The sequence below is a fragment of the Ambystoma mexicanum genome, chromosome 8 (genome assembly GCF_040938575.1).
Source record: "Ambystoma mexicanum isolate Mex_15411 chromosome 8, UKY_AmexF1_1, whole genome shotgun sequence".
NCBI lineage: Eukaryota > Metazoa > Chordata > Amphibia > Caudata > Ambystomatidae > Ambystoma > Ambystoma mexicanum.
This window is the reverse complement of record NC_090929.1, coordinates 447326462-447353472: the sequence shown is the minus strand read 5'-3', so window position 1 is coordinate 447353472 and position 27011 is coordinate 447326462. Positions and strand designations below refer to the sequence as shown.

At 46.0% G+C, this 27011-nt stretch overlaps 1 protein-coding gene across 1 annotated transcript in view; it reads right to left on the bottom strand.

The window, feature by feature from the left end:
* GPR157 (G protein-coupled receptor 157) overlaps positions 1–27011 on the bottom strand; it is a 191147-nt gene that overhangs the window by 129704 nt on the left and 34432 nt on the right. The window contains exon 3 of the mRNA XM_069610030.1: positions 3991–4204. Within this exon, the coding sequence (XP_069466131.1) occupies positions 3991–4204 (214 nt within the window). The remainder of the gene's footprint in view (positions 1–3990; positions 4205–27011) is intronic.

Below are 27011 nucleotides of genomic sequence, written 5' to 3'. Positions count from 1 at the left end.
GAAATTGAGAGCCCAGAACACAGTTTGGAGTTCCAACACATTTGATAAGTACTATCATCTATTCCGGCTGCCAGGGTCCTCTAGCATGGAACCTTCCACTGTGTGCTCCCTCAACCTTCCAGCGCCTGTTGTCACTGTGGCCCGATGTGCCGGTGGACGAAAGGGGGTGCCTTCCGTGAGGTGCTGAGTCCCCAATTAAAAGCCTGGGAAAATGCCAGGTTGAGTGAGATCTTGTCATTCTAGGAGCCAGACACTATAGTTTCCACCTGGCATCTAGGACCTCCTGGACAGGTCTCGTACGCAGTCAGCAGTGAGTTACTAGAGGAAAGCATGAGCCCATCATCCCGAGTAATGACTTGATGGAGCTATAGGTTGTCAGTTGGAGAGAGGACAAATGCTGAATCTTGTGACTATGACCTTGACCCTCTCCTCCGAAGAGGTAGCTATACATTGCAGCATGTTGAGTTGTGATCCCAAAAGCAGTGGGTTCCGAGATGGCGACACGCATGACTTTGGAAAGTTTACAGAGAGACCCAGAGAAGTTGGGCAGTGGATGGTTTGCTCTGCGTTTTGCTGTGCTAATATGTGAGACTGTACAGATTAGTCAGTGATCCAGGTATGGGTAAATGTAGATGCCTGTGCGGCACAGATGGGCAGCTACTGGTGCTAGGCATTTGGTGAATCTAGTTGTACTGAAGCATGACAATACAGGCCTTTTGCAATTTTAGCAACGTGTTGAGTTCCACTAGGTCTAGAATGGGTCTCCACCCACCAGACTTGTCTCACCAGGAAGTATCTCGAGTACCGGAGCCCCAGAGGTACTATGGAACGGCTTCTATGGCTCCTTTTTTCATAGCAGGGACTGAACCGCCTGTAGGAGGAGTGGCAGATGTTCTTGCTTTAGTACTGGAGGAATGGAGGGGCGTTTGTCTTGAAATTCTAGTGTGTGACCATGCTGGATGAGGTTGAGCAGCCACTTGTTGATGTTTAGCCATTGCTGGACACTGGGGTGCTGCAGTGGGGGCTCGAGACCCAATGCTGGTCAGGCTTGGTTTACATGCGGGTGGAAGCAATGCAACGCATCTGCGTACCTCTATACGTCAGTGTGTTTCCTCTGTACACTTCTTGGCGCTGGTGGACGATTAGCAGGCTGATAATCTCTCCCAAGTCCTGGGGAATCTGCGCTTTCCAGGCCGAAAGTAATGTCTTCTCTGTTGCAGGGACCAAGCAGTGTCTGTTTTGAAGGCTAACAGTGTCTTGTCGACTTTATTCCCCCCAAAGATATCCAACCCCATCAAAAGGCATGTCCATAACCTTTGACTGTACCTCAGGGAGAAAGTAAGTGGCTTTTAACTATCCCAGGCACATTAGGACAACTATGCTGCCCATCTGTCAAAAGCCTGTGTCAGCAATGTCGAGAGCCACAGAGAAGGCAGCATGAGGCCGCTTTCCCCTCTTGCAGCAAAGCTAGAACGTCGTCCCGTTTGTTATCAGGCAGCAAGTCCAAGATGGGACCCATCTTGTACCATAACTCCCTGTCGTACCTGTACAGAATGGCCAAGGAATTGCCTGCCTTAATGGTAGTTTCGGCTGTGTTACCCACTTTCCAGAAGTTATTAGCTGCTTGCCCTTTGTCCGGGTGCACCATGCCAGGAGAGAATGGATTGGCTAACTGTTTTCTTGCTTTAGTGAATACCACTCATTCGGGGCCTGGCTGAGTGCCATAATCTAGAACCTTTCTCTAGCCGGTCTTTCTTTGGAAGTGCTGAGGAAGGGTTCTTCATAATCAGCAGCCCATCATCCCAGATGTTTTCAAGCAGCAACTACCGATTTTCTGGAGGCTTCCGGCCTCTGAAAAAGGAACCCCTCATTTTGTTGTTAATCTGGAACAAGGATCAAAAAGCTTCACAGCTAAAGAGAGCACAGCATGGAACGAGACAATTTCGCCTGGAGGCAAATCTCTTGAAGGGCTGTCTGGCATGTCCAGTGGCTGCCCATTAGCAGGCACCTGGTAGTTATACTCGTTAGTAGTAGTATGAATGCCTGGAGATGTATCCGTATCTGGGCCAGTATCTACTGTGGGCATAGTTACAGGAGCAGCAAACAATTGCGGAGTTGGTTTCGGAGGGCGTGGTGGCGGAGCCACTGCCTCACGTGAAGGCCAGGGAGGAGGACATCTACTTGGGCCACCATGTACACCTTGCAGGACGAGGAGGCAGGCGCTGCTGTAATTCAGTTACTAAAGTTTGCAGCATAGACAGAATGTCTACAGACCGGTCTCAGGGCTCCGCTGTAATTCCCACGTGAACAGTAGGCGCAGCCACTGGTGGCCAGGGTGCTGGCAGAAATAGGTCTGCTACTTCCTCCATTTCCTCATACTGCGAGGATTAAGCCTCCAGAGGTGGTTCTTCTCCTGAGAACACACTCTCTTGCATCAACTGGGCAGGAGGTCTCGTTGGCACCAGGGTGAACAGCCGTTTGATTTTAGTTGGTCGCGGTAGGGAAGTGAGGTGGGGGTATCTCCTTGTGCACACTTGTGCGCCTAGAAAATGAAGTGAGCACTGGTGCCTGTGGAGTTGACCGTGATGCCATAGATGCCAATGGTGCACAAGTCGGCCGTGGAGGAAGAGCAATCCTGGATACCGTTGTACTCAATGAAGTGATTGTGTACGGACTAGGTGAATGATTTGTGGATGGACCGTTGACTGGGTCATCGACAGGACTGTAATTGACAAGGTCATGAACAAAGTAACCAACGTCGACAAGGTTCGCCTGTGGCTCGTAGACAGGGTAGGCGTTATGGGCATCGACAGACCCCTCATTTGCGTGGGACGAGGGTTTTGTCATCACCGTGATCATAGAAGACGCAGTCATACACTGGGCTGCTGCCATCGATGGAGGGGCAGTCAAAATCTGCAACATGTCTTTTCAGGTTTCTTCCCCCGGAAAGTGTTCACATAGGATCTCAACCTTTTTGTAAAGGGAGACTGATCTACGGTTCTGCAAACCCTCGCAGAGGCATGATTCTGGACAGATCAGAGGCCGTGGCACCCTTTTCCAGCCAAGTCACCAGCCTTCTATTGCGATCTTTCCTAGTATTTGTGGAAAAGGCTTGGCAAATGCTGCATTTCTCCAGCTCGTGCAGGTGCAGATAATAGATGCATTTCTCGTGTCTATGGTCCATAAAGATGTTCTTGAGGCGACACTTTGAGCAGGGCCCGAAAATTCTTTCCTTACTGGTGTCTTTCATGCCTGAGTGGAGAGGGCCTGAAAGTCGAGAAGTGGGCCTCCCTGAAGATCGGATGTTTAGATCTGCACTGACAATGGATCCCGCAACAGGCAGTCACAACTGTGACCAATGAGGAAGTATAAAAGATTATTCAAAATGTTCTCAAAAGGAAACAAAAAAGTCGAAATTTCAAGGAGCGAAACAACGAGGACTCCCAACACACACAGGTGGTAAAAATGTAAAGATGGCCACCAGGGATGGATCTAAGGAGGACCACTCATTGGCTGGGGCAGTATGACCCAAAGTGACAGCAATAGACCATGCAACTACCAAGTAGTTTTGAAGTTTAAAGCAAAATTGCTTTATCACTGAGGATTCCCAGCCGAACAGAGAAAATTAATGAGCATGTGAAACCAGGAAGGATCCAATGCTGGAGAAATGCAGTTCTGGGCTTTAGAGCAAAATCTGGAGGGTGATGCATCACCGCGTGGATGGGATTCTTAATAAGAATTCAGAGGATGTGAGAAGCCTGGGATATCATCATGCATAGATATCCCACAAGCGGGTTTCCCACACCAAAAGGGAGTGCAGAAATGTGTTAGAGCTCAACCCAAAGATTGCAGAAATGTTTTCTAGTGCAGATCCTGGATACGGAACAACATACTTTAGAGCACACGCAGGCACGCATTAACAGAATTTCACTGCACACACCCTAGACATGAAGTTATGTATTTCAGCCAACGCCTAAAAACAGGACTTACCGCTCGGTTGATGTGCTTCTTAATGAGGAGGTAGAGGATGGGCAGAATGATGTAGGCCAAGATCTCCCACACCTTCCCGGCCAGCAGCATCCACAGGACCCGGTCATGAGCCTCAATACTGACCCAGCACCAGCCCACAGACACATAAGAGGCGTCATAGCCAATCTTGTTCAGGGACACAGCAATGACTGTAATGAGAAGTGGAACTCCCCAGCTGTGGAACAGAAAACGCAACAGGTCAGGTGGCTTGTGCTCCTCAACAGATTAGAAGATGCAGACAAGGAAAGCTCCACTGATTCATTCTTACCCCAACTTTAGTAACTCTTGAAAGGAAAGCAAAGGGCCCATTCAGTTTATCTTTTTAACTTGCAAGAAGAGTATATATGTGCGCAACCATATCCCATTGTGCTTCAGGTATGAAAGTAATTCCTGATTCCATATATGAGGGGTGATCAATTCCAGCTTCCTCACATTAAGAAGGCTATAAAACTGGCAACACCACACAGCTTGAAGAGCTGAACTTCTCATTAAGAATGCACCAGATGGGTGTTCAAGGTGGCGCACTGAACTAACTCTTGCTCCATCTGTTCCCTTGCCAGTCTTTAGACTTTGCCCAGCTCCCGCACCCGATGCTTGGGGCACAAACCAGGAATCCCCCCTGGACCAGTCTATGCCGCTTAGATGTCCATGCTCAGAGGAGTGATTCCCATCCAGGATCTTAAGATTGTAGCGGTTTGCTAGGATGCAAGAGGAGAACCGTGTTCAGTAACAGAGGCCCCTTGAGGCTGGAGTCCTCAGTGACACTAAAGCACCACCAGAGACCTGGTACAAGGACTTCCCGGTGGGAGATCATGATGCTCCATCAGGTCCCCACATGGACAGGGGTGAGCAGTGGCCCACTGAGTAGTCTATGGACTTTTCAGCTGTGATGGAGCATTGGGATGAAGGACTAACATGAAGGTCAGAGACCTGGAGATATCTTTCTTTAAGTTGGAGGTACTAGGTAGCCCTATACTGGATTGCTGGTCAATGGAAGAACCAGGTGACAGAAGATTAGAACTAAAGTGACACTGCAGTCTTGAAAGCCAACGCACTAGATGCCAGAGGAGCGTGCTACACAATGCAGTCTACCATAACAAACCTCCCAGCAGAAGAGGAGATAAAACTTCCAGAGGGAGGTGCCGCTATAATTCTACACCTTCAATAAGGAGACGAAACTGGCAGCTGCAAGAAAAAAGAAAAAAACAGGGCTACTGTCATTACTGTGGCAGTGCAGCCCCATTGCATCAGAATCTAGTGCAGCCGATACTTCAGCGGAGGAAGGAGTTCATATCAAGATGTTATACAGGTGGACTTAGACCCTTTCACATAGCTTGACAGGTGGTCTTGGACCTTTCAACGTAGCTTGCAATTTAGGCTTGGGGATGGTGAGGTCGTTGAGATCATCAGAGGAGAGGTGGTGGAGATTGGCCATCTGAAGGCCATTTCAAGGCTGGAAGTAAGACTGGTTGGTATGTCAACCAGAATGGTGGCGACTATGGCCACTGGTGATGGGGCGACCCAAAAATGTTTGTTGCAAAAGCAATGTACCACACACAGTTCAGGAGAAACGGATTACGATCTCACCCTGATGTGAGTGTTTTCCCGGCCAGGTATGATTCGAGAAGGGCTGTACAACTTGCGGGCTCACGCTCAGGTCAAGCTGCTGCTCCCTTTTGTAGTGCGAGTGCATACCACGCCTCATCTATTGCTATCTAAGATGTAGGCGAGGCAGAACGAGGAGTGTCGGACCAAGAACACAGATTCCTAGTAAAACTTTGGTGGACAGGGATAAGCTGGTTCACACGTGCAGACCCACACCTCCTGGATCGGGGGATGGGCGACATGTTTTTAGGTGTTTGGAATTATCCTTGTTCGAACTGATCTCATGCTGTTCTCACTAGTGTTTATGCAGTTGTGGGATAGGCAGGAGAGATTGGGGAGCACTTGCAGTAGATGTCTCACTGAGTTTGGGGGGGGGGGGACAATGCATGGGTGTGCAACTTGCATGCCAGTAGCAGCAGTAAAAAGACCATATTCCTGCACTAGAACTTACCTTTGCAGTTTGCAAGGTCATTTTAATGGCTGAAGGGTTGGGAAAAGGGAGGGGATGTTTGTGATAATCGATGGTCAGATCCAGGGACATATAATCACGATTGCCTCAATCTACAGCACAAAGCAAAACTAAGACAAAAATAATCTGCAGCTTCTTAGAGCTCCATAGTTTTGTGATGGCAATTTCAATCTGGTAATGTGTGGACAGACAGTTACACAGGTAGCATGTTTATCCAGGACCTGGGCTGCCTTGACCAGGTTAAAGAACCAGCTGGCAGAACTGGGCTTGGACAACAATTGGCGCATGATGCACACCTATGCTCAAAGATAGTCGCAGAAAGACCACGGTCTTGTTCCACGAGGACCTCATCAAAAAAAAAAAAAATGTTTTACTGTCACACTGGCTGAACAAGAGAGGATTTCATTCTAGAGACCTTGACCCATTGTTGGTGGACTTGAGCTTGGGTAAAAGAAGGGCACAGCAATCGAAAGGCTGCATCTTAATAGATGCAGAGACTCAAAAGGAGATCGCAGATTCCATTGAAAAATCCTTTGCCCTGAACTCTGCACAGCGAACTGCGTAGAGCACGGTCTGGGTCGCCATGAATAAGGGGTGCATTTATTGAACTTCTGGAAACAAGCAAATTACTTTGGAGGTTGAACGTGGTCCATGCGAAGGGGAAACTCGAAAAGAAGCACAATGCACAGAGCTTGATGTACACGTACAAAGGAGTGGTGGCACTTTGAGGACATCTGAACGCCCTGTTCACAAACAAGGTGGAGACTGCCCTCTCCTAAAGCACCAAATTCACTTCGACAGGTAAAATAATAAGCCTGGTGCTTTGTCTGGCCTAAAAAGTGGAGCGGTTGGAAGGGAGGAAGGAAAGAGGTGAGAGGCAAGAGAAGAAGGACTACTTTGACCTGGTACAGCAGCAAAAGGAGGGGCAGCTACCCACACTGACCCCAAAACAGAGGTCTGCGTTGGACCAGCCTAAAATCCCCAAGAAAGCGCAGAAAGCCATCTACAGGCTGTATCACAACAAATGCCAAGAGCCGGGTGGGTTCAGAGCAGAATTCCATAAAGGACGTGCTGCTCTGCCGACGAGACCAACATCCTTCAATTATTTTCGTTAAGAGGGCTGATTATCCTAATCCATGGACGTCTCGCACATCATTTACAAACGGCCGAGAAGGACCCACAACTCTCTGCCTCATATTGCCCTTTTGCTTTGGTCAACCTGGACGCAAAGACTTACTCCAGAGAAACAGCTAGACACAGAATGGATTCTTGCACATATCAAACCAGGACCAGGTGTGCTTTATCCTTAATAGGTTTACAGCGGATATTTGGCAAATTCTTTATACCACAGACAAGGTTACCCAACCTTGTGGATGGCTCTAGCCTCCTCTAACTGGATACAGAAGGTATTTGAGCATGTTGACTGTGGATTCCTCCCAATCAGAAGTAGTGGTATACATCCTTCAATAGTCAGCACATAAGAACTTCCCTTAAATTCTGCCTCCCTAATCCAACCATCCTGGTCAGACCATATACGAGCATCCGCTGCGGTCTCCATTAGCCATTATAGAAATGCCCCTTCAGAGGAAGTATTGCCCCGTAACGGAGTGCAGAAATAACACAAGCAGTGTAAGACCAAGCATACAATAGGGTACCCCTATCAAGCAGCACCGGTATGATGACCCCGATAAGGCAAGATTGCTATGGTCCCATTAGGGAGTGCAGGTAGTAAAGACAGTAGTAAGGTAATGCACCCAACGATGACATTCACTAAGTTATAGACAACATAGTGATGAGCCACATTAGGAAAAACAGGTCATATCCTGCCAGGTGGCGGGCAATGGCCACATTAAGCAGCAATAAGTCTCTGTATAACTCCATTAGGCAGTAAAGCAGAACCAGTAATCGAGACATACATCACAGTGTAGGTTTTGTGCCATTGGCCAACACATATTTAATGACCCCCAATATGCAGCAGAATTAAGACCACATTAAGAAGTGCATGCAACAAAGCTCCTATTAGACGGTGCAGGTATGGGATCATTGGATAGTAAAGGTAAACGCTCCTCAAATCAGGGCATGGACAGCACATAACCATATTTCAGTACATATTTTAAAACCAGAATGTGTTCCCTTTCATAGCACATACGTAATGTCGATTGGCTGCGTTATTCAACTCCTTTAATTACACAGGCCACGCCTCTTTTAAAGTTGTATTAGCCAATTGGGATAGGAGGCTGTGCGAGACTTTTTAGCCCCCCCCCCCCCACCCCCAAACACTGCATCACGGCGCATTAGAGCCCCTCCATTTCTTGTCCCACGTAAAGTAGTGCCCACAAGTAACGTTCTGAGCAAACACAATTCAGCATCACGTTTGCACTGAATACATGGTTAATATTCCAAATATACATTGAGCAACAATGTCCCAAGTGAAACACTTCCAAGTTGCAAGCTACTAGCCAGGCGCAGACTCCTTACTCAACAAACGTGAATTAAGATATTCCAGTGGCTAATGGCATCCGCTCATTTCCCTGGCTGTTACTCCAGGCATCGGTGAGCCTCGCTGCAGCGTGCACAGAAGAAACAAACTTAACACTGCTCAGCGATTCCATATTTCTATGCAGGGGTGTTTCAAGGTCTAGAAAAGATCTGGGGCTATGCTAATGTCGAGACTCTCGGGACTCGGGGCTATGTAGCCATTCGGTTGTACCCCCTGGGCTTCTATGCGGGGGCTACAACCACCTCAGGCCCCCCTAGCAACGCTTCGGTCTCCATGTCAGAAGGTGAAAGCACAGTCATTCGCTCAGGACCACATGTCATGTGGGAAGCTAGAGTTTGAGCCCTAGTTTGGCAGGTTACCATTTAAACAGCACAATGGACTACATCTTAAGCTTTAAACCCAACATATAAGGTGTCAAAGGCTAAACGCTCAACAAATCTTATTTGCAAAGCGCATAACCAAGCAACCTGACAATGTACATGGAATCGTAGCAGCCTCAGTTTGTAAAAACAAGAACGTTTCACTTCTCCAGAAAAAAGAAAGGCATTGAGGCGATCCCAAAACGACTCCAACACGTGCAGTGGCACGAAAGCTGTACACAGATCATGCAAAAAACACAAATTTAAAAAAGGCGTTCCTCCACTTACTGAGGAATCATAAGGCAACACAAAACTCATGTCGTCAATGGACCTAGAATCTCACAGGCGCACAGATAACGGATACTTCTGCATCAGCACTCCTGTGCGGCTATGCACTTCGACTCTCCCTATGCCCCCCCACTAATCCCCTAGCACCAAGAGGTTGCCACAACAGAGAAGGGCATGCTACACAAGATGCAGTTGCACACCCCGAGGCAACCTGCTCTCAAAATTGGGCCTGGGAAAAGGCCAACTCTGCCATTTTGGGGTACAGGGTTTTCTCTCTAGAAGTAACACTGGGTTGGCTTATTTCCACATACTATACATGAAGTTAATTGCCAGGCGATTTTCATTTTTTTCGACTACCAAAGAATGTAGGGATTTTTATTTGAATATGCAAAGCCTTGTGGGGGGGAAGACACTCCTCCCCCACAGGGCAGCGAGGCATTTTATTTTTTAACATGCAGAGAATGCCCACTCCTTATGGTTCATCTCTTTGAAAAGATAGAACCATTGCCCAAGAACAGGAAGGAACGCAAACAAACGGGCCCTTTATAGGCAGCCATTATGCGATATATCACTTATGCAGCCTGAATGCTTGCTCCTGGCCTTGGGACAAGAGAGGAAACACAAAGGGATAAAAACACAGCAACACAAGACACAACAATCCCCCTCCTGATCCACAACCTGTACCAGACGACACCAAGGGAAAGCATAGACCATTTTAACTGGGATTATTAAGTAGCAACTCAATGAGTCTGACCGAGATAAACAACTACACTCACTCACTCTCCCACCCTTCCCCTACACTGTCCCTGCTATTAATACACCCATTCCTCACATGACAAATACGATCGAGTGACTGCATGTGACAGCGTCACTAATGGGCCCTGGAGCGGCCTGTGACTGGGCCTCAACATATCCAGGAGGGTGGGGGCTCTCTGACTCTGGAACAACCCGCTGGCACTCGGCTATACGCTCAGAGGGAGTCGGCTCTCCAATACAGTTTTAGGCCAGTGAAGGGGTGGGGTTCCTAGAGTAGGAAAAAATAAATAAATGAAATAATTAAAAAAAAATGTCTGGTCAATGCACCTACTACGATTGTGCTACTCGTCAATGGCGCTTATCCAGGAGGTAGACATGTAACAAAGTAGTGGAACTATGAAGTCCAGAAGGAGCACATAGGTACGTGCACATGCAAAAACACGTGTTATGGGATTGGGGCAACATTAGATGCCCAAAAGAAGAGGATCCTACCGGGTTCCTTTACATTTCTTCTCTTTGACTAAAATCCATTTCAGTCTAGATGCATTTGCCAGGAGGGATTTAGGAGGTCTTCCTTCTGCAAATTCTAGAAGTTATACAGAAAGTGACAGAGTTGATAACAAAAGTCAACTCTAGGCTACCTCCCTAATGTACAACCAGTTACACAAGATTTAATTTATTTATTCTTTCATTTATAAAGTGCACTAAAAAACAGAGGCATCAAGGTACCGTTACAACCAGTCACGCAGAATCTTAGGTGAGCAGAGAATTGAAATAAAATAAAAGGAGAGAGCGGAGAAGAAAAAAGAAACTGAGAAACGGAAAGACAATGGGGGTAATGGGGGTAGGTGACTGCTAAGTTATTTAAACAGCCATGTTTCAGCGTTCTCCTGAATACCCAGTAGGATTGTTCTGCTCTCATTGCTGGCGAGAGTGCCTTCCATTGTCGGGCCGCAAAGGTAGGAAAGCTTGCCCCACCAGCTTTGGGCCTTCTGAATTTAGGTAGCGTAAGACTGCTGGTATATGCCGATCTAACTTCCTGTCTGATTGGGCTCTGGTGATCATCTGGGAGAGGTAGGGTGGACCCGAGTTGGAGAGGCATCATTGTGTAGTAGATAAGGTCTTGAAAATGATGCGTTCGTGAATTGGGAGCCAACGCGCCTCCTTCCAGGTGCCAGAGATGTGCTCCCTTTTGGCTCGGTTGAGGGCAGCTCTGATGGCATTGTTCTGGATCACCTGCATCCTTCTAATATTGTGTTGCGAGGTGGCAGCAAACAAGCCATTGCAATACTCTAGGCTTGCCCCAAGGATTGCTCGGGTGATGGTGAGGCAACCATCCTGGGAGTGGAAGGATCTGGAAGTAAGGATACGTATCGTAGAGTGGGCGGCAGAAGATGAGGCAATGGCATTCACCTGATGTGTGGGTAATAGGGTGGCATCGAGGTACAAGCCTAGGGTCTTTACAGAGGAGGATGCTGGGATTTGGATGCCATCAATGTTGTAGGATGTGTATTGGGAGTGGATCTTCTTGATTACAGTTGCTGGTCCCACCAAAAGGATCTCCGTCTTAATCGTCCAGACGGACAGAGAATGGCCACCCAGGCCTGGATTGTCGAGTACACTTTGTTTAGTGTGTGCATGTCGTCCGAGTAGTTACCGGACAGGGGCGGGGGGGGAAAGAATGTGTGCGTCAATCGAACTAGGTGGTGTAGGGTATGGTGATGGAGTCGAGCAGGTCGAAAAGGGGTTTGGTGAATATATTGTAGAGGGTGGGGGGATACACACAAACCTTGAGGTACTTGGTGTCAGAGGGAACCACTGGCATTGTCAGCGACCACTCATGGATCAGTCCTCCAGAAATGAAGCAACCCAGGCCACAGCTTCAGGTGAAAAATGGCTGCCCTGGTGAGAGGGTGGCACAAAATATGATGGTCGAGTAGGTCCAAAGCAGCCGAGAGGTCCAGGAGGAGAACTCATCCTGCTGGTTCTCAAGTAGAGCAGGACTGATTCCGTGTCATGGCCAGGTCGGAAGACCGATGGCGTATTCGGAGGATATGGTGGGTCTCTAGATATGCAAAACTTGGGTGTAAACCGCAGTCTCTGGTATTTGCAGCAGAAAAGGGACGGTGGTGATAGGCCAATATTTGTTTGGAATGGACGGGTCAAGCGAGTTTGATCAATGGGAGAACCCAGACTTTTTTTTTTAAAGAACAAATACAAAGGAAACAAGCTGTACAGTGAGTTATAGGTTTTCCAAAAGACGAAATTGAACGGGGGGAAAAAAAGGAAAAGAAAGAAAAAAAAGAAAATTCGCGAATGCTTTAATGAAGCTCAATAGTTTTGAATAATCTGCGTTTTTTCCTCTGTACAGGTTCTGGGAGATGCTGTTGGAGAAAAGGAAATCAAAGTGGGTCAGGAGTAGTAGAACGATACCCAAAGGTTGCAGAAGTCCAAGAAAAACCCATTTCGTTTTTTTGATTTTTCCAATCAAGGATGTTGTCTTTTTTTTTTTTCAGATGACTGCCCAAAGTTGCGCAAAACGGTGGATATGTACTTTCAACTTGTACAGCATACCACCCAAAATGTACTTCTTTAGACAGCAGAAAGCACGTATTGTAGTGCTTTTTTTATATTGTTTTACCGAGCATCAGCACAACCGGAGTGTGGAAAAAAATTGCTTCGGCCCAGCAGGAGTACAAGGAAGAGTAGTGGCTAAAGCACATACTCGGCCTTCAAACTGCTATAAAACAAGCAAGATACCAACCAAGTGCCCAGTCAAAAGATCTTCCTTTGCTTTTTGTGGTAACGTGGGTCAAAGGAATGCTGTATTCTCGAGAGGAGGGTGAATGTGATCCAGTAGCAACGCAAACAGTAAAGCATTAACAGTCCAAAATAAAGGGAATGTACAATCAAGAATCTATAAAAAATATCTGCACTTTAAAAACACACCATCTGCAAAAATAATTATAATTAAAAAAAACACTACACAAAACCACAACCGAGGAAAGAGCACAGAAAATGCAAAGATATGATATGTCATTTATAGCGCGCCTGTACACAAGTGTAGGTGCTACAAGGGAGGGATGACGGAAGGAGGACAGGACAAACTATCTTACTAGGCCTTGTGTTAATCAGATCGTGCAAGTGCAGTGACGTAAAGTGCAGGCGGAGGGGGAGTTTCAGGGCGAGGGAAGGGAGACGTGCAATAAGGGCATTGGTCAGAGTAAGTGCAGCGCAGTTCTGGGAGGCAGGGGACTGTGGGGTTAGATACAGCCCCTAAGTGCGCGGTAGGCCCGGGGCAGTGCAGGGCAGACAGATCATGGAGGAGCCTGGTACCCAGTAAGACTCTGAGGGTAGTCAAGCAACCAGTCAGCACAGCAGATGGGTAGGTCAGCAGGAAGAGAAGCAGGGGAAGAGGGGAGAAAATGAAGGTCTTGAGCTGCTTCTGAAACTTCAGGTAGTCCAGCTCAAGTTTGAGAGGGGCAGGAAGGACATTCCAGAGGGAGGCACCTGCAGAGGAGAGGGATATCTACCCCCTCCAACCCCACTCTGTGCCTGGGGAAGCATTGGACCCTCAGAGTTTGAGGTAGCTGAGCCAAGTGCCCAAGAAGGTATTTTGGAAGAGAGATGGATGTAGTGCAGGTCCCCGGCCCCAGAAAGCCTTTTGGACGATTCAGAGGGTCTTGAACTTGATTTGCAGTCACCGGGAACCAGTGGAGTGACTTCAGGGCTGGAGAGTTATGGTCCCTGGGCTTGAGGCCAAGGACAAGTCTCCCAGTCCTGTTCTCGATTAGTTGCATAGGGCGGAGAGTAGAGGAAGTCAGATTGAGAAGGAGGCTGTTGCAGTACTCCAGCCTAGAGAGAACCAGGGCTGTGGAGACAGTGAGCCTCGGAGGGAAAGTGAGAAGAGAAAGGTGCAGCCAGTAGTGGGTCTTCTTGGCAGAGTCCGTGATGTGAGGAGAGAAGGAGAGAGGGAGTCGAAGATGATGCCAAGATTTTTCCTTTGCCTTCCTCGAAGGAAGGCGAAGGAAGAGGGCCCAAGGGAGGTGGCAAGAGCGAGGGCGGAGTTGAGGGGGGAGCTGGAGCAGGAGTCCCAATTAGAAGGATTTTCATCTTACTGGCATTAAGGCAGAGATCGTTGGAGGTGCACCAATCCTGAATCGCGGATAGACAGGAATGAGCGAGAGAGGAGAGAGGGCGGAGGAGATCCTGAAAGAGAGCCGAGTGTCATCCACATAAAGTTAAAGCAGAAGGTAGAGATCACATAGGCCAAAGGTGCCAAGTAGACATTGAAGAGCCAGGGTGCGAGGCTAGAGCCCTGGGGAACACCACATGTGAAGAGAGGTGGTGGAGTGAAAGGACCAAAGTTGGACCTAGCAGGGTCGGTCCAGGAGGAAGGTGGTCAATCACTCTAGGGCCATATCCGTGATGGCCCGGTTCTCAGAGTCATTTTATCAGGATGGCGTGATTGACCATGTCAAAAGCAGAGCAAAAGTCAAGGAGGATGAGGACAGAAGGAAGGGTAGAATCAAGATTAGTGAGCAAATCTCCACAGGTTTTCAGGAGAGCAGTTTCAGTGCTTCCAACTGCTCTGAAGTCAGACTGATGCTCGTGAAGACAACCAACAAATTCACTGTGGAGAGTAAGCTTGGAGATGGCCAGCTTTGCCCATGAAAAGAGTGAGAACAGGTGATAGTTTGCCGGACAGGTAGGATCGGCAGAAGGCTTTTTAAGGAGGGGGACGGAGGGTGCACAAGGGGGTGCTTGAGGAGAGAGGGGTGGGGGGAGATCAAGTGATGAAAACAGGATTGCAATAATCGGCCAAGGCTGGAGTGAGGGTGTCGATGTGGTCCTTGATGGTTCTGGAGGAGCAGAGAAGCACCTGTGTGGATGACACTTTCATAGATCGGACCAGTCTAGAAACATTGTTCCGTGTTTTCAAAGAGAAAGAGGAGAAAGGGGAGAAGAGGCAGCCAGAGGGGGGCTGAGAGAGAAGACAGGATGTCCTGAGGTTTAGTGGTGAAGTGAAAAGCCAGAACTGTACAAAGGGCCTGGGAGAGAACAGGAGAGGTGGAGAATACAGAAGGATTGGCCAGCTCCTTGTAGATTTGAAAGAGTTTGGCCATTTTGTTAGAGGCCACAGAGACGCGGGCTTGGATGTGGACTCTTCTTGGACAGGAAAGAGTCTGTATTGCCTTTTGAGCAGGCGGCAGGCCAGTTTGTCAGGAGGATACAGCCAAAGCCCTCCACTTCCTCTTAGCCACCCTGCACTTGTGTTTCAGGGTGGCAAGATCTGAGTCATACCAAGAGTTGCACTCGGAGGTAGGCTTCAGACGTATTCTCATGACAGGGGCAAGGTTATACCACATTTAAACGTGCCGTAAAGAATCACTTCTTCAACTTGGAATAACCTCCTGACTTTCCTTTCCTTCTGCCTGTTTGTCTTGTCTTGTTCTGTTCTGTTTGTGTGCGCCCTGAGGCCCACGGGCATGTTGGCGCGTTACAAAAATTTAAATAAATAAATAAAATAAGGATGTCCAGAGTGTTGGAGATAGAAAGATGCAGGTTAGAGAGGGTTGTGTCAGCATCAGCCGCAGGCATAGGAGGAGCAGAGAAAGTAGCAGCAAAGGCATCCGCTGACACACGCTTCATGGGCCGAATGACTGAGAAGGTAGGTGGCAGCACTGGGGTAGGCTTAGCCTGAGGGACAGAGTTTCAGGTGAGAGGAAAGCAGAAAGTGGCCAGTCCAAGAGAGGAGTGGTGCAAGGGTTAGAGGGGGGGGGGGTGTCAGTGTCGGACTAGAAGGTAGAATGAAAAGAGTTTCTCAGAGGTTGCGGAAGAGCCCAGGAGGGATAAGAAGCATCCAGGTGGATGTTGAGGTCTCCGAGGAGATGTTAAGAGGTAGAGGCAAGGAGAGAAGAGAAGTCAACCCACAGGAGAAGTAGACCTGCATAGGAATGACAGACGCAGTGACCCACTCCGGAAAGATCAGAGCTACTCCACCAGAGATAGCAAGATATAGCACTCTCAGGCGTGAAAGGCAAAAATAACCAATGTGTTTGTAAAAAGGATATGTTCTGGTGCAAGAAAGATTGAAGGGATGTAACCAGTGCCTAGGGCCCAAACTGGACCAAGAAAATCGAGCTGATTTTTAAACGGTAGCTTGGAACAGTTCAAGTACAGCGTTCGAGCAAATCAGCTTGGATGCCTCCCCAGGGTCATTTGAAAGATCTGGTCCAGTTCAAGTCACAACTACTGGTTGGGGTCAGTATGGGACACTACAGCGGTTTGAGACGAGGTCTGGGGAGGGTATGAAGACATGGCTTCTTGTTTGAGCGGAGGCAACGATGTGACCAGCTAGCACAGTGTAGCCGTAAACTGGTTTAAAAGATGCAACAGCGGTTCACAGATCAGAGGAGTGCCAAATACAGCACCAGAGAGCCTTGTTTGTTTGACTGGCTTGAATCATGGCAAAAGCACAGGTATCTTGGCTCCCAGGTTCTGCAGCTTTCACTCCAGTGTCTCTGGGGCAAAAGTAGTCCTTATGCTCAGGCTCCCAATACAGAAGAGGCTGACACACACCTGCAGCAGTCCTTCAGCATGACAACCTCCAGAGTACCAGTGTGGCTGCAGAGAGGCAGGTCTTGCGGTAGCAGTAGGTCATCCCCAATTTGTCCTGGGGATGATAAGGGAGCAGAGATTGCCTCTGCCTTGGACACTCAGTGGTCATCTCCGGCAGAGAGCTTTAGAAAGGTCAACTCTCCCAACAGATCTCATAGATTAATCCTTAGGGGTGTGTTCAATAGGGAATCTAAGGAGTGGGAGACCCTCCTTTTAAAAAGGCACAATTCTACAAGTAATTGGACAAATGTAAGCCTGCTTTTATGGCCCAATCCCTGCTCTTGGAACAAGTGGACTTTGCCTTCTGGTCAAGGAAGTGGAGGAGACAGGAAGGAAATAAATAAGATGGTGGAACCTTACACCAGCTGATCTAAGCTCTTACTGTTTACACTAACCCGCCCCTTTCCTTGTCAACAGCATTAACAGCTCTTTTGGTATGCAGCAGCCTGGCATGAGGCTAGTCCTTTTGTTTGTTTTGTTTGTTTGATTATTTATAAGGCACACCAGACCCAAGGGTATTAGGGCGCAGCAGTTACATGGATTTGCGAAGCTTAGTTAAAGACAGTCATAAAGCGAAGTACATTCATTACAACAGCGGGGTACACAGATATTTACAGAACTAACTGGAATTGTGCAGTCCGGAAGTGAAACTATTTACATATTTACAGATATTATTGGCATTGTATACAGACGTGTGATTGTCACTGTGAGGATAGCAGGGGAGTATTCTTACTGAATTTTAAATATACAAGCAAGCATCATGCAAAGTGCAATTTTGAATCTGGGGGATGGACAAGCAGTCTTGGTTTGCTGTTCTGTTTGGTCTTAGTGAGGTCCTCTTATGGAATCTCTCAGAGAGGTATAGAGGTGCGGCATTGTTGAGAGATTTGTGGGCGAGTGAGGCAGTTTTGAGAAGGATTTTGTCGTTTGTCCAGAGCCAATTGTTCAGTCGTCTACTCTCAGCAATGTGCTCTCTTCTAGAGATAACTAGGGGCGCTCGAAGGGCATTATTTTGTAGGGTTTGTATTCTAGTAATGATAGATTTGTTGGCTCCTATATATAGGGCATTACAATAGTCCAGCCGTGACAGAATGAGGGCTCTGGCTAGAATAATACACCTATTATTCGAAAGAAATGGTCTACCTGTTCTGATAAGTTTGCACGTGTACGCCGTGGAGGACGCTAGCGTGTTGACTTGTGTGGAGAAGGAGAAGGTAGAGTCGAGGTAAAAGCCTAGTGTTTTTACCTCTTGGGCTACCTTAATGAGGTTTCCGTCGATTGTGAAGGAGGAGTAACTGGTTCCTAATTTTTTAAGTTAGTTGGGGTAACCAGGATGATGAGTTCTGTTTTATCATCATTCAGGCATAGACCATGCATGGCCATCCATGCCTGGATGATGATGTACACTCTATTCACCAAGGCCAAATCCTTGTCATAATGCCTGTAAGTGGGAGGAGGATCCGAGTTTCATCTGCATAGTTTGTGAAGGTGATACCAAGATGATCCAGATCATCTAAAAGGGGCTTAGCAAAGATGTTGTACAGTGGGGGCGAGAAGCAGGACCTTTGTGGCACGCCACAGGTGATGGGTATGGGATCAGCCGCAGCTGAGGGCGAGAAAACCCTCATTGTTCTTTCACTTAGGAAAGATCCAATCCAGTTTATAGCCTCTTTGGAGAAGTGTGCTGCTGTGTCGAGGTGGTTACAAAGGATCGCATTATCCACCATATTGAAAGCAGCTGAGAGGTCCAGGAGAAGAAGCAGAGCCGATTTACCACCATCTCTAATCTCATCTACTTGTGTCTTGAGGTCAATGAGGGCAGTTTCCGTGCCATGTTGTGGACAGAAGCTGGATTGTCTAGCTCCTAGCAGGTGTAGTTCTAAATACTTTTGAATTTGCGTATAGGCCACCTTATCTAATATTTTTAGAAGGAAGGGGACAGTTGTGATTGGCCTATAGTTAGTGAAGGGATCTAAGGTGGGTTTTTTTAGAAGTGGGAGTACCCACGATTCTTTGAGGTTCGTAGGGATGGTACTAGGCAAAGGCAAAGGAACTGTTGATAAGCTTGGTTATGAACGGTGATAGGTCTCGGGCTGCGTCTTTGATGAGTTGTGCAGGGCAAAGGTCGCCCTGACAGTTGGACGGTTTAAGGGATAGAATAATTCTTTCCACTTCGATAATAGATACTTTGGAAAAGTTAAATTGTGTGTGCTGAGTTTCAACAGTGTGCCCAGGTGTTTTAGGTGTGGGGGGGGAACGTTTAGAGAATCTTTTTTTTTTAAAGAGATATTTTGTTTTGTAAAGTGGAGACTTTGTTGGCTAATGCATTGTTGGATGTTTGTGCACCATTTTTTAGCTTTGGTACAGGTGTCTGGTATAACAATGGGTGTCTTCATTTCTTTAAGAATAGTGAATAACTGTTTCATGTTAGAGTTAGCTTGGGAGATATGGGTGTCATAAGATTCCCGTTTAGCAAGGCAGATTTCTTTTTTGTAGAGTGATGACAATTTGGTGAGCTTTAGTTTATTGGCTTCACAGGGTATTAGTTTCCAAGCCGCCTCACACTTTCTTTTTTCTTGCCTTAAGTTTTTTAGGAATGGGGTGAAGCATTTGTTCAAGTGGTTTATTGGCTTACTTGGTCTCAGCTTAAGAGGGGCAATCTGAACTAAGGAGGAAGCCATGATTTTGTTGTACTCGTTGACTAGACTTTCAGGGTCAGTATTGTCGGGCAGTGAGTTAAGGGTGGGGAGAATGACAGGGATAAGCCCCTGCACTGTGAAGTTATTTTTAATTCCTCGTTAAGGTAGGTGGAGCCCTGGGGACAGGTATGGGGAGGGGTCTAGTGGTAGTGAGCGTAAAGGAAAGCAGCTAGTGGTCGATCCATGCCAACGGTGAGGTGGAGAGAATGTTGGCATGGCAGTTGTAATCTGCTACCCAATCTAGTATTCTACCCTTGTTATGGGTAGGGGTTTTACTTCTTTGGGTCAGGCCAAGGTCTGATAAAATATTTGCTGTAGCCAAGGCAGTTTGGTCTAGCGGGTCATTAAATCCCAGGTTGAGGTCCCCGATTAGAAGTACTTGCGTTGAGCTTTTAGGATTACTGGAAAGGAGGGTGTGGATATCTTCCTCAAATGTCCCAGTTGTGCCCGGAGGGTGGTAGATCAGATGTATGTTAAGAGTCTGGGAATTGATCAGTGGTAGTTTGACTGTAAAGGCTTCACAAGATTGGAGGTCGGGGGGAGGGCTAATCTCATGGAGAGACTACATTTGCAGATAATAGCAATGCCTCTGCCTATAGTCCCTAATTTATCTTGCCTTAATATGGTATATCCATCGGGAATTGCTAGCATCAGTATAGGTTCTGCTGGCGCATGCAGCCAAGTCTCAGTGATGACTTTTGTGAAGGGGGTACCCTTTGATTCATGTGCTCATGCGGCTAGTCCTTTTGTGAAGGGGGTGCCCTTTGATTCATGTTCACAGGAGAGCTTCCTGTGGAGCTGATGTCTCTGGAGAGGGTGTTACATGCCCTCACAAAGGAGCAATGAGGCACCCCCAATGCTACAGTCTTGTTGGGAGCAGTCGATACAACCTGGTTGGGGGAAATACACAATTGTTTTAATTTTTTATAACGCGCTTAATAGCAGAGTTCGGTTTTCTATTTGTGGATTTAGGATTCAAACCTCTTTTGCTCTGCGTGTTCTTGCTTCCAAGACCAGCACGTTGCCCCCCTGTGCTATCCTCTGTTCACAAGACTTCCACAGTAGAGCTGGGATCACGGAGCGGACATGCGATATATCAAACTGATGTGGCTTGGATAATGTTGAGAAATGCTAGCCACCATACCTTGGGTATGGCTTAAATTTACAGTTTAACGTGCCACAAGGCAAACAACTCCCATAACTGGTTTTGGGAAGAAGGGTGCAGATCTTAAATACAGCCTCTACGTTGCAGAGAGTTGGCTGTCACTGCAGCTGTCAATTATGAACTTTTAACCTGCTCTTTGTCACTGGGGAGCAGGTGCTGCAGGTCAGGCTACTGATCCAGCAGGGCACAGGTGTATACTATGCTTTTGGAATGGAGCTCATGAATTGGAGAAATGAGAAGCTTATTTCCCATCCCGAGATGCAATTACCCATAACTTTGTTTTCGTATGTGTTTTTTTTTTTAAATAAGAAATAAAATCAAAAAAGCCACGGCCTCTACACCTTCCAATCCATCACAGGGAGACCGTTATTTGCTTTAAAAAAGCCTATCACAAAAAATGCATATGCATGTGTTAATTGCAAAAAGAACAAATCTGAAAATGCAAACATGGTATACAGTAGCAGTGTAACTATTAACAGTACAATAGATAGTGGTGAGGTCAATTCCCATCTTGTCCTGCTCCCGTTCGACCTGTGCCATTAGCAAAGTAACATCACACAAAGGGTTAATGCACTTCCTGGACAAATTCTGATCACAGGTGTGAACCCAGATAGCAGGGGCGTTGCTAGGGGGGGCTAAGGGGGCTATAGCCCCTGATCTTTTGGTTGTAGCCCCGGATAGAATCTCAGGAGCTACAGCCAAAAGACTAGCTAGCCCCCCAGTCCCAACAGTTCCGACATCAGCTTAGCCCCGGGTCTTTTCCAGACCTAGCAACTCCCCTGCCAGACAGAGCCAACTCAACCCTTTATCCTTCCAATTTGATTTTAAAAATACCATATACCTGTATAATAAAACTGACTACTAAAAATTCCAGGAAATTAATTTTAAAGCGCTTGTCAGAATACCAGTATCTGGATAGGACAGCAATGCCCCGGAGCGCATACATCGAAACGTAGAGATTTCTTGCAGAGGATTTGAGAAGAGAATAGTGCTCAAATTCACATTAAAATAACATTAAATGTTAAAAACTGGAGAACTGGACCAGATACTGGTATCGGGGCTCAAAATTAAGATTGTATAAGCAGGAGCTAAAAGCAGCTCCTGGGCATCCAGCATCAACCAGTAGCTACCAGGGAGGAACGAGAAGCTAGTGCATAGCTCTTAACAAATGTAACTTCCACATAAGATGAAAACATCTCATTTTGTTCATTATTTATGAGGCCTTATACATTAAATTGTGTATAGATTTGTGCTGTTTATTTTTCGATTGTCTCAAATGCAAAATCAATTCACATAGGTGTGTTCCGTCAAGCTAACCAGCCTCTTCTAGGCTACAAGCAGGAGCTAAATAGCTCCCAGCTCCCCACATTTCGAACCTTGCGGTAGTATCCTGAATTGAGAGAACGCGTTTGAACGGATCAAATGGCCATACATATTCTCAACCATGCATCACATGGGTTTGTACCCAATGTTGATCACTTTAGAGCTCCCCAGTGGCAAGTGTACAGACAAACACACACACACACACACGGGCACATATGGGCACATATGGACCTCTTCAGTGCACCGTGCTACACAGGCAGGCTGCCCTCCCTCTTCCTGGTTATTCATCAGAGTGGGAAAAGAAAGTTCAGAATATGAGCCCTCCCGTCCACTGCACACTCAAATGCTGCAGACTACAGCTGAAATCTTAATACAGTTTGACAAATCACATTTAAACCATCAAAGTGTAACTGAACTCTATTCAATGAATGAAACGGATCTTCAAAAAAAGAGGATTCATGTGGAGGCCAAACAATTCCAATCATGCTCGACTCATTTCGGGGCTCAAACCTCTTCAAAAGCAATACGTACTGTACATTAACATTCAGACATATGCATTACAAATCAGCAACAATTAATGGCAAGTAATACAAAATATCCATAGAGAAAAATGTAGATTAAAAAAAAAAATATATATATATATATATATATATATATATCTCACCAACCCACAGCGGTTATATAGTATGTTCATGAATCAACAACCAGTGTCGCTATGATGGTCCCACAATGGGGACATGCGCATGGTTAACTAAAAAGCCCCCATATCTGGAGTGTGTAGGCACCCAGGCAAAATGTTCAGAGGCTAAAGGGTAAATGTGGTGGCCATTAACCTACCTGGCCAGCATCTAATATGGCGATCAGTGTCATAGTGAAACCGTCACAAGTAATAAAGTCTGTCTGCTGGACCTCTCACACATTAACGCCAAGTGTACTTTAGGGTATACTTGCCCACAATCCTCTTGCTCATGTACCCAAATAATCGCTGAAATCGAATGAAATCAAATACCCAGGGCAGGAGAGGGGGGGACATCAGGACTGATGAGGAAGGGCAAAATGAGGTGTAATTAGGAATTCCAGTGAATTATCCGAGCATTACCACCATGTCCCATCTTCCTCGTCCCAGTACGAACTAATGAAATACACAAAAGGTCAGGGGAACAACCCGCAATTAAAATAAAAAAAACACAGACCTCAAACATGCAAAGCAAAGTGCTCCTTTAATGCCAATTAACAAAAAAGAAGCATCATACAAGGATGGGATTGCAGGACTGTTGAGCCAAACGCATTATCCGACCAACCAGTTAGGGAAAAGACGGTAGCGCAGGATAAACGTGCTTGGGGATGACCAAGTGGCAGCCCTACAGAGATCAATAAGAGATACACCCCGTAAGTAGAATGCCCTACCATGCCCTATGGCACCAGAAAGAGCCACACCTGACAGATTGTCTGGATTGGCCTCACTGTAGGGGCTACAGGGGTCTTAGACTGTCCAGATTCCCAACCTCTGTAACCAGAGTATAAGTAGGGATAGGTCTAACCGGAAGCCCTCCTGTGTAAACCTATCCATGTTAGCCGTGCGCGAAGGCATCATGCAGTAGACACAGGCAACAGATCATACAGTTTGGGATACAAACATTTATTCAACGTTAAACGGGTTGGAAAAAGGCCTTTCTTGCCCTATGCTAAAGTGGCATTTCCCCTACCTAAAGGAAATGAAGAATAGAGAAGTATGCCAACTTCTGTGTCCAAATCCTACACTTGCCCTCACATCCATTTATATACACTTTGTAGTATTCTCAACGTCAAAAGAATAAGCGTTCAAAGTAACTGGTGTGAGCTTCTTCTATACATCTTTAACTTAAACATGTCCAAAGACTAGGCTCCTCAGGTTCGGTGGCAAGGTGTTCCACAACACAGGGACGGCAGTAAAAAATGCTCCTTTACTCACCAGGACCAATTTAGTCTTGGGAACACAGAGTAGGTACGAATCATTAGATCTTTAAGCCCTTCGACTCGGGAGCTTAACCCGGCTGCCTGGGATAATAGGGACTTGTGCCCAGAAGACATGTATGTGCGATCGCCAAGATCCGATGTACAAACCTGGTTTGTATAGGAAGCCATTAGAACTCCTTCCCAGTCTGGGATAGATGATCCCGGCTGCACAGACCCTCCACAGCCAGGGTTCTGGATCACTTGAATCCTGGCACAATCTTTTCACTTCCACAGTTACTAAACTGAGTACTAAGAGCATGTAATAAGTGACACCAATTATCACATCGCTGAGCAACTGCAGGAATCAGGCACAAAGTACTATATAATTCAAAATACAATGCAATTTTTACCAGGTATGCTGGGAGGAGGAACCAGAAGTAGCGCTATGATGGAGTGACATGAGTATTCATCCAATCAAATTCTGCTTTACAAGAGTCATGTAAACGGAAGGCAAACTCTTGGCTGGATGAATGACCTACAGGAAGGAAACAGCAAGCCAAACTACTTTGAATCCTTACACCCATCCAAAATCCCTTATGAATACATTGTCAAAGTTGGTTTCAGCAATTTTCCGTAAAAAATAAACAGGAACTATTGTCATAAAGCAGGATGGCTGGATGGAAGGGCAAGCAGGATGGGTGGATGGAAGGGCTGCGTACCACTGGCCACTGCAGCTGCTGGGCTCTTGAAGAGGGGGGGGGGGCAGTTAGGTGAAGTAGGCTTGTTGCCAGTAGGGTCATTGGTTACCAGTTTGTTTGGATTACAAAGATGGCGGACCTTGCGCAGGCATCCTTAATGATATGCACACCCCATGTAAAGTGCGGCTGAGGCAGTGTAAAAAGCTAATTAGTAAACGGTTATGTGCTATGACAATTTAATGAGATTGGATAATGCAACAATTGTTGCACATCTGCAGGCTTCTCTGAGACGAGATGATTGCTCACCGATGGGTACGCTGGGCAAGATTAAATCTATGTATGATAAATGGGCTGTCAGTTTCGTCCATTGCTCAGAGTACAATGTTCATAGCTGGTTGGGTTTGCTTAATAAAAGGATGGTAATACACAAATCCGCTATGAACGCCACATTGTTGAGTTGGCTACGAAAATACACAGTGGCCCTTACTGTCAATATAGGACAGCACGTGAATCCAACCCTAAATATATCATGGTCCATCCCATCCCCAAAACATTTAGATTTTATCTTCTGATGAAATTTAACAATTGTGAAGCTCTAGAAATCAAGGGTGGCGCGGATGTTCCTATGTCGTGCCATGCGTATGTGTCGTCTGTGTGGTTGGGAGGTCATCAAGTCATTAAAACATCTGATGGTATGTTGCGTTAGCCTATCAGAATTGCATGTGAAGTTTTTAAAATCCTATGATAACTCGATTGATAAAAGGCAATATCTCCAACCTGTGGCATTTTATGAAAGGAGACGATTGTACTAATCTATTTTATGGTGTCATTTTATCTGCGAATTGTATACATTTGAAATTTCTTTTAGTCATTGGTAATTTTTGTAAAGGACAATGCTGTGATAATGGGTTTAAATGTTTTTAGAATTGTCTTCATTTGGATATTGTGAATGTATGTATTTAGGTTATATATACACAGCCGATTGGCTAAAAGTATATTAAATAAACTGAAACTAAACTGAAAAAGTAATTGTTTTAATTTGTAGTTACTGCTTTTAAACAATGTAAAATATGAACCCTTGGATTCTGCCCTGGATCCTCTTTGCTCTGATGAATGCCTCTCTTCCGTTTGGCAGAAGTCGGGCCCCTGCAAGCTGTGGTTGACTTCAAAGTGGGAGAAATACATATTTGCAAACAGTTAAAAGTAACTACCTAGAAAAACGGGGCCTATATATTTTTTGAGTGCAAACTTATATGTGCGTTCACTCACCCACAAGTGAGCAAAAAGTAAAATATTCAAAAGGTTAGAAGCGTCAGAGGTACCATCACCAAATGAAGTATGCGCTGCTAAAAAAAAAAACAAAAAAAAAAAACATTTACAAAAAATACATACATTGTAAAAAGTCACTCCGCCATTCATCTCCATCCATCCATCCATCCATCCATCCATCCATCCTGGTCAGCATGCCCCCCCCATCAGCAACCCATCCTTCCCCGATTTCAATAGTACACATCTCAGACAGAAAATTCAACGCCTCTTCAAATTCTACGGCTACAATCTACTAATGCCACCTGAGTTTTGGTGCGCTGTGTTTTTGACTAGTAAAATGCGGTGTCCCTTTTAATTGCATTTTGTAGGAATGTTACAAGGTTAGGCAACGTGTTTCAATAGTACACATGCTTCCTGCAATTTTAAAAATGTCGCTCCTCAGACCCCTTCCATGTCTGTACCTGTCATGTTACGTCCATGCACTTCAAGAATTGCACATGGGTATTACTGCATCATGTCCCTCACGTATTGTGGATGTCATGTCCCTGGTCTATAGTGTATTATGGGCCCATTCTATAGTGCATCATGTACTGTATATGTGAGTATTATGTCCGTTAGATTTATTGTGCATGGTGGATTACACGTATTCTGTATTGCGTGCATTATAGCCCTTCTTTCCTTTGATGTATCATGCTAAACCTATTACACTCTATCCTGCGCTGGGTGCAATTCATACATTGTGTCATTAAGAATCCGAATACATACATCCAGTTTCATTATAAATCTAAATCTCTCATTTTTGCTGATCCGATTTTCCAAATGTTTTTTGCGTGAACAGCTTTAGAACAAGAACAATACATGTCTGTACCAAAGTCTAGAACACTATAGTGGACAACTTCAAGTGGTGTGCCGACAGCATGTTTTTCAGGTCTATGACGGGCCAACGTAAAAAAACGATGAAACTTCTCCAAATTTAGCATAAATGCTTGGTCTGGCCTAATCTGTGGCACGCCAAATTTGGTGAACTTTCAGAAGAAATTTAAAAAGTTGCTTTGATTTTTCCATGAGACATGTAAAACCTTTATGGTGTTGCCATTGTGAAACTACAAATATATAAGCTGAATACATCGGTCATAATCGTATCCTTACAGATAAATTGCAGCCTGCGGAACAGGTGCATGCAGATGGCTTGAGGAATACTCTGGACCATTTCCTACATTCTAAGGACATGATTTGTAGGAGAGCCCTACCCTGATCAATGCCCAGAACAAAGAAATCTACATCACAAGAGGTCA